This window comes from Pimephales promelas, chromosome 10, assembly GCF_988280905.1.
Source record: "Pimephales promelas chromosome 10, fPimPro1.hap1.1, whole genome shotgun sequence".
Lineage (NCBI taxonomy): Eukaryota > Metazoa > Chordata > Actinopteri > Cypriniformes > Leuciscidae > Pimephales > Pimephales promelas.
The window spans coordinates 2,932,650-2,948,468 of NC_142778.1; the positions used below are offsets into that span (position 1 = coordinate 2,932,650).

At 37.2% G+C, this 15,819-nt stretch overlaps 1 protein-coding gene across 6 annotated transcripts in view; it reads left to right on the forward strand.

Moving 5' to 3' along the window:
• kirrel3b (kirre like nephrin family adhesion molecule 3b) overlaps positions 1–11,347 on the forward strand; it is a 216,534-nt gene extending 205,187 nt beyond the window's left edge. For 2 of the 6 annotated variants that reach the window (XM_039647441.2, XM_089135277.1), the window contains exons 13-16: positions 79–159; positions 1,758–1,867; positions 2,490–2,576; positions 6,615–11,347. In XM_039647441.2, coding sequence (XP_039503375.1) covers positions 79–159; positions 1,758–1,867; positions 2,490–2,576; positions 6,615–7,082 — 746 coding nt within the window. In that variant the 3' untranslated portion in view covers positions 7,083–11,347. Of the gene's footprint in view, positions 1–75; positions 160–1,757; positions 1,868–2,489; positions 2,577–6,614 lie in introns of all 6 variants that reach the window. The other 4 variants (XM_039647440.2, XM_039647442.2, XM_039647443.2 and 1 more) reach the window with 2 other exon arrangements.
• Positions 11,348–15,819: the final 4,472 nt, after the last annotated feature.

The following is a 15,819-nucleotide window of genomic DNA, read 5'->3' on the forward strand; positions in this document are numbered from 1 at the left end:
GCCGAAAATGAGCTTGCAGTTTACCATTGTTGGTGGCATTTCTAGAGTTGAGCATGTTGTTGTTGTATGCCACAGAAGACGCTCACCTGGTTATGCCTACACTGCCCACCTCCATCTGTGCTCAGCAGAGAGAACTTGCAAGCAAAATTAAGACAGAAAGTAAGACCTGTTACCTGACCGTCACCAATTATCTATAAACATTGTTCTTCAATGCGTCAAGATGAGCTGTGTGATTCTAATGTGATGTATAATGGTTCCTCTAGGGTTCCTCTTATCTTAGTTCTGTAGTGTTATGTTGCCTTCAAGTCCTTCCTACTGAAGATTGAGGATGTTGTAAACATGAAAAAAAAAAATGGGCAATTTAATATTTCAGTTACACAGGGTTGCATTGGTTAACTGCATTAGGTAACATGAACTAAGAATGGAAACATATTATAAAGTATTTTTGTTAATGTTATTTTTTTAATATTTACGAATACATTATTAAATCAAAAATTGTATTTGTTCGTTTTATTTCATGGACATATATATATATATATGAAAAAACTGGAGTAGGATTTACTTGAAAAAAGCTAGGTAACTTTTTTCACTCAGAAAATGTTAGTAAATTTACAAAGATTTGCCAAGTAAAAACCTAAACATATTTATCAGTAGCTTTAATTAGAAATCTTTAAGTTTAATTTACTTTGAATATGGAATTAAGTAAACTTTACAAAAAATACGTAATTTCAACTTGGCTAGTAAGTCGATTTAGTTGAAATTTCCCTTGCCTTTGCATTGCATTTCACTAAAACAATAATATTGAATTTTATTTGTCATATATAGTTTGTGCTTTACTTAGATCATCTAAGTAATTTGTATTACCTCATGTCAGATGTGAAACTCATGTGAATGCAAACACCTCAATACTTGGTAGACAATACACAATGGCAGTAACATTTAGTGGGTCGTTTTTGTATTTGAATGTGTCATTTTGAGCAAAAAAATTACTCGAAATGTCACAAAATGGCAAGTTACTACTATATTGACAAAAAAAATCAATGATAAAAGTGTAAATACAGCTGGAAACCAGTAAAAAATTAACCCCATTAATTATTCAAGGTCCAGTGCATGATGGGAACCCCAGTATCAGAAAAACTGAGTAATTTTTACTTAATTTTATTGAGTTGATATTTACACTTTCATTTCTACTTGCTTGAATTAAGTACTGATATGGAATTTACTTTTTTTAATTCTTGTCTGAACTAACTTTTTTTTCAGTAGTATTTACTTCACCAAAAAATATTTTTTACAGTGTAATAGTGAGTATTAACTACAACTTTTGCCCTCAATAAACTCTGCTTAATATGGTTAATATAATAAGAATATGGTCATGCAGAAGATATGTGCTTTATAAGTAATAATATACAGCCAATATCTTAGTAATGTGCATGCTAATAAGCAACTAGTTAATAGTGAGAATTGGACCCTAAACCATGAATTATGATATTAATCAATTATTACATTAAAAAAACCCCACATTTATTAAAATATAATATAGGCTAATTCTCAAAACTATAAATTCTTAAATATCATTACATGCCCCATGTCAGAAAGTTGGGATTCATCTTAGTTCGTAAACATGACTTGAAGGCAACATGCGTTTTAGGGATTCTTATGAAGGCAAATGTGAAGTGGCATGGAGATAGATCATATTTCACATCAGTACATTACACAAAATGGCACGACCGGAGTAACATATGTAACTTTCCTCTCAGACCTCAAAGGTGTCGTGTCAGCCAAGAACGACATCCGAGTGGAAATTGTGCACAAAGATCACAACGCCGCCCGAGAAAACGAGGAACACGCCGCCATGAAGCAACTCATGGTGAGTCACTTTCTGAAGTAAACATCCCGCTTGCCATTACCCCATCAGCACCCCCAAATCAACAAGCTAGCTCATTATACTAGTCCCTGTCACGTCCTTAGCTAATGAATGCTAATCATCCCCACCCCAACACTAATAGCGCCTATCTCCCTCGCCACGGCTAACGTCAAACCCATGAATAATGCAGCATAAGTGGGAGAACCCTGCTGGCCTGGATGCCTATATTTAGCCCCTAGCCTGCATTTCCTGGGAAGACATGGGTATAGATGTAACCATAGAGATGCCAGTGATCAAGTGTTTGTCAAAAAAAAAAAAAAAAAACATGCCGCCCCCTTCTTTGGAAATTTCACTCATTGCCACAACACGCCTCAAAGGCCTAGAATCAGAGCTAGATTTGAGTTAAGTATGCAAAACTTTTGACAAAGCAAGACGAGGAATTTGGACACCCCCCAAAGATTGTGTTGGCTAATGACATACAAAATATTCACAGGAAATTGCCCCAGTTGAAGTAGCTTTCCTTTTGGAGTTTGGAAGTGTTTTGGAGTACCAAAGCTGCTCAGCGATTTGAAGGGAGAGAGCAACCTAGATATTAACGTGGGGATGGGTCTGTTGTTTGCTGCAGATTGAACGGGGAGAGTTTCAGCAGGAGTCCGTTCTGAAGCAACTTGAGGTTCTTCAGGAAGAGGAGAAAGAGTATCAGCACATCAAGGTATGTCTCCATGGGATTTGAAGGAAGTGATATAAGAAAGAGAGGAATTGTTTGATATATGCCACCCCTCTCAAATATCCTCAATGCACATGTTGTAGGGCTCGCAGTCTGTTCAAATATTTAATAGCGATTCATGCAGTATGCCGTATTTTTTTACAGAAAATAATATGAGCGTATAAGTGCTGCAGTTACAGTACTATACTCTTAAAAAAATAAAAAAAATATATTCAAATATATGTATTTGCATAAATAGAAATAAATAAAAAAGATAATCGGTAACACTTTAATAACTATGTGCTAATAATCATTAGTTAAACATGAGTAAACAGTTTATTCATCATTCATAAAGCATTAATAGACATTGATAAGCGTTTTATAAAAACAGCTATAAAAGCTTTCTTTGTTTAATTTAATTTGTTTAATTTTTTTTATCCTTTTAAATGAAGAATTGCATTTTTTATAAACCAGACTTTACTTAGTAAATAATTTATAAACTATTTCAATGTACATTCTTACATATTATTCAGACATATAGTGATGTTGCTTAGTGTGTTAATAAATGCTTTATTAACATGTAGTTATGCTGTAATTCAGGGTTAATTTGGGTAGTTATAAAGCATTTAGTAGTGGTCAGTTGACTATGTTTGTGAGCACATCTAAAGTGAGGACTGTTCATGCTTTGTAAAGCATTTATAAAGGAGATTTAAAGGCTGTTAAATATTTCTATGTTCTGTATCACTGTGTTGTGTGTGTTACATTTTAATGTTTAGAAGATTGATAGAATTATTAAACGCATTATTGATATGCTTATAAATCAAGAAAAAAAGCATTTATAGCCTATTTATAACTGCTTATTAATGCTTTATAAATGACGAACTAACTATGCTCAACAAATGATTAATAGCGTGCCATAAAGTTTTACCAGATAGGGTACATATTCATTTTCAAATAATGGTTCTTACTCATAAACAATATTCCATACTTGTTGAGCTGCAAATGTAATTACTTTTCTCTACACAGTTATCTTCATTTGATTTATAAATAAATCAGCCAAGGTCTTCCTCCATCATTTTCTCAAACAAGAGCTCTGCTAGGGGTCTGTTGTGTGGGAGCACACTTAAGAAGTAACAAAATAAGCAGTTTTAATGTGAAACTAAAGTAATGCGACAACTGCGTTCATAATGAGTGTTCGTCATTTACGCCAGGAAATTGCTTAGAAGATTGATATTTAAAATTGTGTTCAGCCAAAACCAATATTTAAGGAGAAAAACAAATTAAAGTCTTATACGCAATTATACTTGCCCTTTAAGCATTTGCACTGATCATCGAGTATGTTAAGTAAGATACTAATTTAGCTAAATTTAGTGTGAGCACAACGAACAACTATTGTAATTACAGTTCGGTTAACATATGATCCCACCGTTAAGCAGACAGCAGTTCCTGACAAAAGTAGCATAGCTTTTGTTCTCTCGTTTGTACTTATTTTCAAGTTCCTAAACCGTTTCATGACCCGCTCTACCTGCTCCCAGTGGGATTCCCTCCCTACATGTAGATGAGTGTGTAAAATGAGCAGATATGGAGCGCACACAATCCCTGTTGCCTGATAAAACCGTGCCTGACGACGCCTTTCTCGTGTTGTCATAGAGAAGTCACCTACAGGTGATAATCGTCTCTCCCCTGCGCTCCCGCTCAAAATGGCATCCACGTCCACTTTTGTCATCTGTTTTGCTTCTTAGCAACCGTGCTGATATAGCACCACGACAACGACAGCAGCCATGGTATCAAGTTCATTCGCTTTGATTTCCATTACAGATTTAAAAGTCCTGATTCTGAAGTCCAATTAAAGCTGAAAAGTACAGACTAACAACCAGTTTGTGTATCAAGGTTTTGTCTAATTAGCCTGTAATGATATTTATAGGTTACTGCTTAAGATGGTCGCTTTACTCGGGTGACTGATCCAAGTGATTTATTACCACTGTTTGATGTTTGATGTATTTCTAGCCTTTTTAAATGCTCTGAAACAGAAGGGCACTAAAGAAAGAAAGAGAATATGTGCATCACACAAGAAATTGTCAAGAAATGTAGCTTTGACTTACAGTGCTAGATGATGGTCAAAATAAAGGAGAAGCATTTACAGTAGTAACAAACATTACCCTGCGATCAAACGCATTCCTATTTTGACAGGATTAAATTAGTCAAAGAAGAGTTAGTATAAAAATAATAGATAATGTACTGCAATATGGTTGCCAAGGTTGCATGAGAAAAAACACAGACGTGTCCAATTTGAATGAGATAAAATCACAAAATACAGTAACTCTTAATTTTGATGGTCCACTTTAGACATTCTACTAACTATAAGTTTGCAACTACGTCAAATAGCAATAATTATAGAGTATTAGTAGACTGTCTGTTTAATATCTGCTAACTCTTTATTTTGATGCTCCCCAACTGACTATAAGTAACTTTGCAAGTCTACGTCAACTAACTCCCATTCAATTGCAAACTACATGTCAATGTTGACATTTAGTTGTAAAGTTACGAATATTTAAATTGGATTATCAAAATAAAGTGTAACTCAAAATTCATATTTGAAACACAAATTAAGCTAACCTCCTCACGGTTAAAGGCCAATTTATACTACGCTGTAGTGTAGGCGACGCCGTCGTTAGCATTTATACTTCTTCAGCAGGTCTTAGTTGCTCTGCAGTACTGCTCCGAAAAGCTAGTTGGCGGCGGAGGGTTTTAATGTTCCACTGTGTTTAGATTCCTCGCGGCGAGGTTACTACAAGCAATGGCGACTGAAAGAGAGCGGATCATGTTGGAGTTGGACCTTATTGAGGTGGAAAACAGTTAATTTTAGTGAAATTACTAAAACTAAAAGGCATAAACAAGAGAAGACGTCGGAGGAGATGGTATGTGCGGAAATGCCTGAGATGGTACGTGTGGAAATGCGATGCTACCAAGCCGACCAATCGCAGATCTTGCGGTCCGCGTCGCCGCAACATGTAGTTACATTTTTGAGGAGGTGCTCGTCAGGCTACGGCGAAGAGTACGCGGTATGGTACGTATCTGTGCGTATGCTACGCTGTACCTACTGCGCACACCCTACATAGAAGTATAAATTGGCCTTAACTGAATATGGCTACAGTATATTTACACGGTATAATAGTATTTAGACTTGAATGAAGATGATTAGCAGTTCCTTTCTGACTGGACGAGAGGATGAGGTGGGGATGTTGGAGGGTAACTAGCTCCTGAGCAACACAATAAAGCTGATTGGACCTTTATAAAGGAATTCTGTGATAGGCGTCGTATTCCTAGATGTGTCAGCTGATGTGAGCTTGACTGACGTGACCTCCCAGAACGAGCGCTACTCTTGATTTTTCGAAAGTTTGACTATGGTGCAAGTATAGGTCTTCAAAAATTTCTGATATTGTGCAAAATGTTTGAGTATAAGATCATTTTTTTGACATACTTAAGGGGCGTTCACACTGACAGTGATTGAATTGCCTGAGATTACCAACTCTAAGTGCATTTGGTTTCTAGTAGTCATTCCAGTAGCACTTTATTTTGATGGTCTCTTGTGAACATTCAAAGTAACTACATGTCAACTAACTCTCATTAGGGTATTAGTAGACTGTCTGCTTAATATCTGCCAACTCTTTATTGTGATGCTCCTGCAAAGGACATTCTACTGACTATAAGTAACTTTGCAATTGCGTCAACTTATTCTATCCCTAACCCTACCAGTCTACTAATACCCTACTAACTCTCTAGTGATAGTTAATAGACCTTATAGTCAACTGAATGCGTTAAACGGACCATCCAAATACAAGACAGTATTGCTTTGATCAGCATTAAGTTGAGCTCAGTGTCAATTGTTCAGATAATGGCAACTCTTGAAAATGAATGGTTTCGCTGCTAGTGCAAAAGCTCTTTACAACTATTTTTTTACTGTTGCCTAGTCATGATTTTAGAGTCGTTTCGTTTAACTCCTTTCATCCAATGACATGTTTGTCAATGCATTGTTCCTCAAAGGATCCCACCAATGGATACTACAGTGTGAACACCTTTAAGGAGCATCATGGCACCCCAACCACGCTGGCGGGAAACCAGACCACAGAGCTCCGGCGAGACCCTGCCACAGCCACCACCGGCAAACAGCGGGTTCCCACAGGAATGTCTTTCACCAACATCTACTCCACCTTGGGCGCTGGACCCAACCGCCTGTACGACTACAGCCAGCGGTTTGTGCTGGGCATGGGCAGCAGTTCCATCGAGCTTTGCGAGAGAGAATTCCAGCGAGGATCGATGAGCGACTCCAGCTCTTTCCTGGACACACAGTGCGACAGCAGCGTCAGCAGTTACAGCAAGCAGGACGGCTACGTGCAGTTCGACAAGGACAGCAAGGCCTCGGCCTCCTCCTCGTCCCATTACTCTCAATCATCGTCCCAGAACTCAGACCTCACGCGGCCCCTGCAGAAACGCATGCAGACCCATGTCTGACTGCAGGAGATGGACAGAAGACAGAGGAATCCAGTGATGGGTTTGGCCAAAGGGGATTGACCCCCGACCCCCCCCAGACGAAAACCAGGAAGCATTTCAAGCACATCTAGCACGCCGGTTTCATTTTATCCTTCACTTGTTTTGCTTTGAACATTCTTTGATGATATTCCACATTTGTCCAAATCTTATTTACAGCTCTGAAAAGCCTTACCGTTTTCAGATCCTTGTCGTGAGCTCATGGACTAAGCCCCTAATGTACAGTATGGGCCAAAACTTTCCCCAAACAACCGTGTGCCACAGTGACGTCACTTGCCAACACAGAAAGACACACGAAACAAAACCAGTGTCCTTGCTGTAGTTCCAGTAACTTTGAAACAGCTCTGAGTGAATGACCTCCTCGGAGAATGCGTAACAACATTGTTGAGATGAGATGAGGATGAAGGCTACCACTCCTCGGCACCATCAGAGAACAATGCTTTGTTACTCCTGTACATTCAAGCACAACTGTCAAAGTTGTATGTAAGATTTCTCAACGCCTCTACCACAGCTAGCTAAACAAAAGAAAAAATATAAAAGGACAAAAAAAATGTATGAACTGAATTAAAACAACTATTGTCAGTCAGTATCTTTGGATTCTGGCCCTTGTGACAAAAGTTTACCTGGCATAAAAATGTGAAAACCTCAGATCGAAAATGGCCATGAGCTGTCGGTTTACCATTCAGAGATAAGATGTTTGTGTACTTAGTTGTTCTTTCTTTCTGAACATTCTTTAATTTCAGTGTTTTAACAACTTGATTTCAAATTTCATTGGACTTGCACTGGGAACTAAGTGGATTGTGTAATCTCACCTACTTGGGAGCATTCAGTAGGACTATTTAAGGACCATTTGAACCTAAACTGTTTTCGTTTTTTCAAAAATACTATTCTTTCTGAAAAGGGTTGATCTGGTTGGGTGTTTGGATTTTTAAAAGATGCACTATGTCCTGTGTCCTGTTGTGAAGTCAAATTATAACGCTTAAAAATTTTCCTTTGATTCTTAAAAAAAAACCCGCCTGAGCTTGTTACACATGTGCTAGATATATTTTCAAATTGCTTGTTTCTTGCACACCACAAATTTAGTTTACAAATCAAGATCCAAGTCCTTTACATGTTGCTCCAGGTTGAATCTTCTGTCTGCTCTGCCATTGGACTGTACAGCATTGAGTACTCTCACTGTTATAAGTGAGCAATTTGTGTTCATGTTTTTTTTTTTTTTTTTAATGGAATGTGGGATTTCATACTTAATGTAAATATGTGTTGTTGCTGTTGTTGTTTTTTGTCTACAGAACTGAATTTGCAACCTATGGCACTACTGATAACTCAAGCACTTCACTCAAGGTAATATCACCTTTAGCCCCGAATCAAGGTACTGAAATACAGCAATTGGGCTAGGATCGCATGCTACATAGCAGAGAGACGCAAACAGAAGCCAATGCTGTGGTATATGGCAAGCTGAAAACTAGAGGCATTTGCCCAATTACTGTATAGTGACTAAACCACAGGCAAGAATCTCCAAACAGACATATTTCTGGCCCAGTGCTCTTCACATAAGTATTCTACCACAATTCATTAGAAATGGATATAATTGCTTTCATTATCTGCTCTATTTCTCAATTCATTCAGCATTTTGGTTATTGCTATACTGGGGAGAAATATCCAGACTACCAAAAAAATTAAAACATCAAAATGATGGCAGCATGTTTTTCTAGTACTAGACAAGAGCACAGCCATTATCTATGTGGTGTTACATCAAGTGGCATAATTGTATGAAATTGCCACTGACCCCTTTTAACAAGGTTGAGGCTCATCCCAGTTTGGGCGCCAACTGTGCTTACATCCACTGATACCAACAACTCTCTTCCTGCCAAAGTTTTCCTGGGTTGTGGCACTCTGAATCTACATTTAGTTGAATAACCTTTCCAAGCCCTATGACTGCACAAACAGATCGGGCATAACAGATATCAGTGTGTTTTGCTTATCAAAGCTTCTGACACTCCACTCTTTTATCTCCTCGTCAAGTTATCTCCCATTCCCCCCTCGCTCATAAAGATATATATGGCCAGAGGCGATTTCTCATATAAACGAGGAGGTGGAACTGTGGTTCTCGCTCTTGAAAATACAAAGATCCTGATTTTGACCCAAAGGAACCATTTTGATTTGCACCAACCTGACAACCCGAATTGAAGAAACACTGCAAGGCGTGACGCCGCTGAGTCAGTCGGTGCTGTAAGCACTTTACGTATTATTATGTTTGTGGCATTTCAATGGGTTTCATACATGAGTGCTGTTGGATGAGTCTAATTTTACAAATGGATTGGTGCCCATTGTGGGGCTTAAACTGGAAAAGGCCTGTTTCAGTGCTGATAGTACAGCTCAGTCTTCCCTACACTGTATATAAAACCTTCATGCTCTCTGTATGTACATTTGCAGTTATTTTGCTTTGTTCTTCAGTCAATTGATACTGTACAAACAATCAATCTTTCATTTTGAAATTTCCTCTCAGCTGATGGTGACGCCAGTGCTATACCCACAGCATAATATCTATGTTACTTTACTTGGCCTATCTTTCTCTTTTGATAACTCGGCACAAATTTCCCACAAGGAGAAATGAAAAAAAAAATAATAATACAGACCTATAGAAATCTTCCAACACACAAGAATCAAACTTGCAACGTGCACTGAATTTAAATCCAGGGTTTTTACACCTATTGACCGTTTTGGAGAAATCTTTTTTTTTTTTTGGACATTGGCCAGAAACTGCACTTTGTGAGTGAAATGAAATACTTTAAAGCTGAGCAAAACAATAATAGGTTCAGCATTTGTGGGAACCCGGAAAATATGAAAAACTCCAAACACATATTATGATTCTCATTTCATACTATTAAATACAGACTTTAAAAGGAGATGAAGTGTGTAATTTGTCCATGTAAAATTACTTTCTCTAACCATGGCATTAGTTTGGGGTGTGACTACCAGTACAGATGAGAGAGAGAAGAAACCTGTTAGTAAACCATCATTTTGCAATTCTGTTTAGCAACTCTGCATGCAAAGAAACTACAACTTAATATTAATGCATTTAATTAATGCTAAATAATGACGAAAAATTGCCATCCCTTATCCAAGACATACTTTGAATCATGGGTAGCATCCCTTTTGCCACTGCATTAACTTCCACTTTACAATGAGCCATATGGGTATTAATTATTTGACATTAGCATTTGTGTTAACAATTTATACCACATGGACTAGTTGATTCAGTCTTAAAACAATGGGAAAAGAGCCACAAAAACAGGTCCAGGACTCCATTCATGTAAAGAAGCTGCTAGCACGTGCTAAAATGAACATGGCGCCTGTGAGCAAATATTGGATTATGGCTGTTGTTCTGTTTGAGTAGCTCTCAGTACTCTTTTGTAGCCTGTGTACTTTTCTTATCACCCAGCCCTGGTGAGTTTCAATCCCCTCTCCCACTGGACCGCAAGTCTTGCCTGATTCAGGCACCGGATGGTCATGCACTTACAACCGAACCAAACAGATGAACAAATATCGCTCTGAATGATAGGACAGGGTCATTGCCAGTTTCAGAGAGCAGACCACATTTATGGGTTTTACATTTCTCCCCTGACATTTCAGCACAGCCAGGCGGGCTACTGGCTGATGGAATGTTATGAATTCCCCAATACTGTTTTATATAGGCCTCTCTATTATGACGATCCCAGAGCGGTTTGTTTGAGGATGCTCACAGTATACGTTGCCTAGGCATATTATTGTGAAAGCACTGCGGAGGCATTGCAACGATGATTTGTAAAATGTACAGCACGTAAGAGAGCGGATTGTGTTCGGTGACGGGCAGCTCTCTCTGAATGGTTTGTGTCAGCTGTGTTTTCTTTTTTTTTTGTACATGTCTTAAGCACTTTCTACATCTGATTTTTTTTATTTCAAATTGTATTTCCACAAGACAATATCTAGTTAGTCTTTAAGTGACATGCTACTGCCGTAACAAAGATGGTGTGTACTCAGAGGTCGAGCAAATCAATCCAGCAGTTCTGAAGTTATTATACTGTAATGTACTGGAGTTATAAAAGAAGGTTAACCACTATTTTCTTGCAGTGACTCTCTCTATCAGTAAAAGCATTAAAAAGATGTACTTTACCTGTAATGGTCTGTGATCTTATGATGCTTTGGCTCTGTATATTTCTGAAAGAAAATTGAAAATCCTTTCAAAAAGATTTGTGCTTGATGTCTTTATTGAAACGTCTATGTGTGTTTTTGTCTGTGTGTGTGTGTGGTGGTGGTGGGGGGGGGGGGGGGGCGTTGATCAAAGTCTATATAAATCAAAGAAAGTCTAAATCAAAATCAAATGGATTATCTCAAATCTATATTTAACAAGTGAAACTTCCCATCCCATTTTAATGAAAGTGCATTTCAGTGCTGCACACATTTATTTTGTTTGGATATTAAAGGGATAGTTCACTTTGAAATTATTTTTTGATATGTTTTAGCTTACCTCAAAGGCATCCACGATGTAGGTGTCTTTATTTCCACAGTATTTTCAATTTTGATGTTTTTAGGTCAAACCGTTCTTGTCTGTCAGTCATATAATGCAGGTCTATGGTCACCACCTCAAAGAGCATGCACAGAGAAGTCCAAATTAAACATGATTTAATGCTCGTAAATGTAAGTACACACTGATGGCCTAAGATACGAAACGAGCGGTTTGTGTGAGAAAACGAACAGTATTTATATAGTTTTAACTTCTTGTTAACAGCTATGTGAACTGATCTGAATCAGATGTTCAACTGAACCGAACTGAACCGTCTCCAAAGTTACGCCGGAAGTGATCTCTCGCGCGTCTACGTCACGCATTGTTTACACGGAGATTTCGGGCGTTTTACCTTTCACTTAACATATGTAGATATACGGGGAATCGCAATGGAAGACGATTTCGATATATCTAAATTTGTTTACTTCAGCTATTGGTCTGCTTACTGCACTACTCTAGTACATTCAATGGTTGAAAAGTTATGAATACTTAATTTTGGTTGTTCAGCCAACGAATCGTTTTTTTTTTTAGAGTTATCTCTGCATCATCGTCAATGTTAGCATTTTGGCGATTCAGTTGTGTAGCCTTGTTAGTAGTTGGACATATGGACAAATTAACCTGTTTTTTTTTTTATGAAACATTATTAATTTGTTTTGAGAAAACGATTACTTGGTATGGCAAGACCAGATGGAGATAGATTTATTTATTTGAAGTGAAGTGCACCCACCTCTTCTGCAACATCTGAAATTGCATGAGACTTTTAATAAACCTGAATGACATCACCACTTTCTTGCAATATGGAGAAAATGCAAATTGTGCCAATCACTAAAGAAGTCATTTTTGGAAACCCCAGGAGATGTAATCTCAGGTAAAATGGTTTGTAATGTAGACTACATTGTGTTTATTTTCTGTTCTTTCATTTGGGGGGAAAAAAAAAAAACAATACCTAAACTCATAGGGGATCCCATTACTCTGGATCAGACCACAGTATATTACAATCCAAACTGCACTCAAGAGGCTTTGGAATTGGATCACTAAAAACATTCAGAAGTTGCCCGGGCATTAAAATAAAAATCCAAATAAAATTATATATATATATATATATATATAGTATAAATGTTTTATAAGTTGCATAAAACAAATATTTACACATGCATATATGAATGAATTTAAAATAAGCATATAAACATTTTACATAATTTCTATTCATAACAGTATATCCATAACAAACAAACACAGAATAAATATATAATAAATACATAAAGTATTGTAGTAATCCAGATTCCAAAAATCAATAGTGTGAAATGAATATGCTGTGACATTTACAACTAAAATAGTTCAAAATGAGATCTGAGCTCACTTTTAGGACCACGCATCTTCAGTTCAGCTCAGTTTTAGTTATGTGAAAACTTTCAGTATCTAAATGAGGAAATGCAAGTATCTTTCACCCACCCTTTAAATGACTTTGTCTGATAATTGGATTTCAAATTTAACCAAATTTGAAATGTGACAGAAGTCTGAGACTGTAGAACTATGACATACCATTAGAAAAATATGATTTCCAAATCAAACGTTGATTGTTTGTGTTGCTGCATCATTTTAATCACTTTTCATTTGCTAACAATAAGTTATCTTAGGATTATCTATTTTGTGTTTCAGCCAAAGGACTGCATGCACAGTATGAATGATTTGTCTGTGTGTGTGTATTAAATTATAGCTGTCACAGGTTTGCATTTGTGTAATATAAAGTGAGCTTACAAAACCATGTGTATGTTGGGTAAAGGTAAATTGCAGTGTGCATTTGTGGGAATCTTTTGATGCTTTTATCTCAATGAGAACGAAATAAAACTCTGAATCAATAGCCGTTGTTGTGTTGTCAGTCTCCCGTCAGGCTTACCTCGCTGTCACAGCGCTGTGTGGGCTGCAATAAGAGCATGATGATGGAGAATTCAAAGAACACTATTTAATCACAAATACCCAGGAAACTACATGGCAAACGTATAGACGATCTAACAAAAACACATAAACGTTAGCAAGACCTGAATGAACAAATAACTGAATGAACTTAAGGCTTAAATACACATTAGTAATCAACAGAAAAAAGAGCAGGTGCGTAAATTAGGAACTAATGAACACAGAGAACACAGGCAAACCAGAACAGGGAAGACAGAACCAAAACCAGCCCGGTCTCATCCACAAGGCATCATATACTGACGCTTTTGACATTGCGTCTGCATCCAACGCACATGGCACCCTTTAGCGTCAATATGAGACGCAGATATATATGGGCCAGAAGGCGCCTCCTAGTGGTCTAACCCTAACACTACCCCCGACCTAAACCTACCCATAACCGAAGCGTGTTATATTGACGCAAAAGAGTGCCATGTGCGTCGGATTTAGACGAAATGTCAAAAGCGTCACCTATAAAGAGAAAATGTGAGAATGCGTTTACCAAAACACAATGACACTGAAACAACATCGAACTGCACGTTACATGTGCACTTTTGTAGCATTTCTTTTTTTTTCTTTCTTTCAAAACTGTGGTGAGAACTGATTGGTGCTAAAACAGTGGGTTTCATGACCCTTTAAAGTGTGTGTGTGTGTCAGCGCACTAGTGCCATAACTGCAAATGTATTGACTGTTTTCGAAAAAGTCTCCCGGACAGAGAGTCAACCATTAGTTGAGCCGATGTTGCGTAACATTTTAATAGCGCTACGGCACCAAAGTGTTTCTACTTCGACAAAATCAACCTATTAAAGATGCAGTTATCTGTTCACGCAACACATTCTCACCCTAGGGTGTCATCTAATGACGCTTTTGACAATGGGTATAGATCCAATGCACATGGCACACATTTAGCATCAATATAACATGGTTCAGTTATGGGTAGGTTTATGTCTGGGGTAGGGTTAGCGTTAGACAACTAGGAGGCGCCTTCTGGCCCATATATATCTGAGTCTCATATTGACGCTAAAGGGTGCCATGTGTGTCGGATGTATACACAATTTTAAAAGCATCACCTATATGACCCCTTGGGATGATTCACATTATGCTGAAAGAGAAATAAGATCTCACTAAGATCTCACTAAGAGCATGGTACTGAAGCAAACAGCCATAAAACCCTCCCATTCGATGTCATTTATTCAAACACAGCTGTTTCAACAAAAGCGTGCACTGTAAAAAAATGATTTTTTGGTTAAGTAAATACTAGTGAAAAAACCCAATGTAATTTACTTGAAAAAGTTAGTTCAGACAAGAATTTAAAAAACTAAGTAAATTCCATATCAGTACTTATTTCAAGCGAGTATAAATGAAAGTGCAATATTACTCAACTTTTCTGATACTGGGGTTCCCATCATGCACTGGACCTTGAATAATTAATGAGGTTCATTTTTCACTGGTTTCCAGCTGTATTTACACTGTTTTATCATTGATTTTTGTTGTCAGTATTAGTAAATAGCCATTTTGTGACATTTCGAGTAATTTTTTTGCTTAAAACGACACATTCAAACACAAAAACGATCCATCAAATGTTACCACCATTGTGTATTGTCTACGTATTGATGTGTTTGCATTCACACAAGGCTTAAAGTCTGACATGATGTATATATAAATTTCTTAGATGATCTAAGTAAAGAACACACTATAAATGACTAATAAAATTCAAGATAATTGTTTTAGTGAAGTGTAATACAAAGGCAAAGGAAATCGGTATTAATAAACCTTTTACAAGCCGAGTTAAAATTACGTATTTTCTGTAAAGTTTACTTAATTCCACATTCCAAGTAAATTTAACTTAAAGATTTCTAATTAAAGCTACTGATACATATGTTTAGGTTTTTACTTGGCAAATCTTTGTAAATTTACTAGCATTTTCTGAGTGAGATCTTTTAGCGAGGTTTTTTCAAGTAAATCCTACTCCAATTTTTTTTACAGTGTGAGGGTGATAAACGTCTTGGTAATATATGAATTTTACATTAGAGCTCCTCCCAGGAAAACTGCACACAAAAGAGATCATTTAGTGTCTCCATTTTTAACTGCTTGCAAAATAATCAGCAGGGTTTTTTTTCCCCCATTTAGAAATTCAACTTGTTTTCCATCTTTTACACATTGTGAAACCGAACATGATTTCTAAATCACGTTTTCCTACAATGGGTC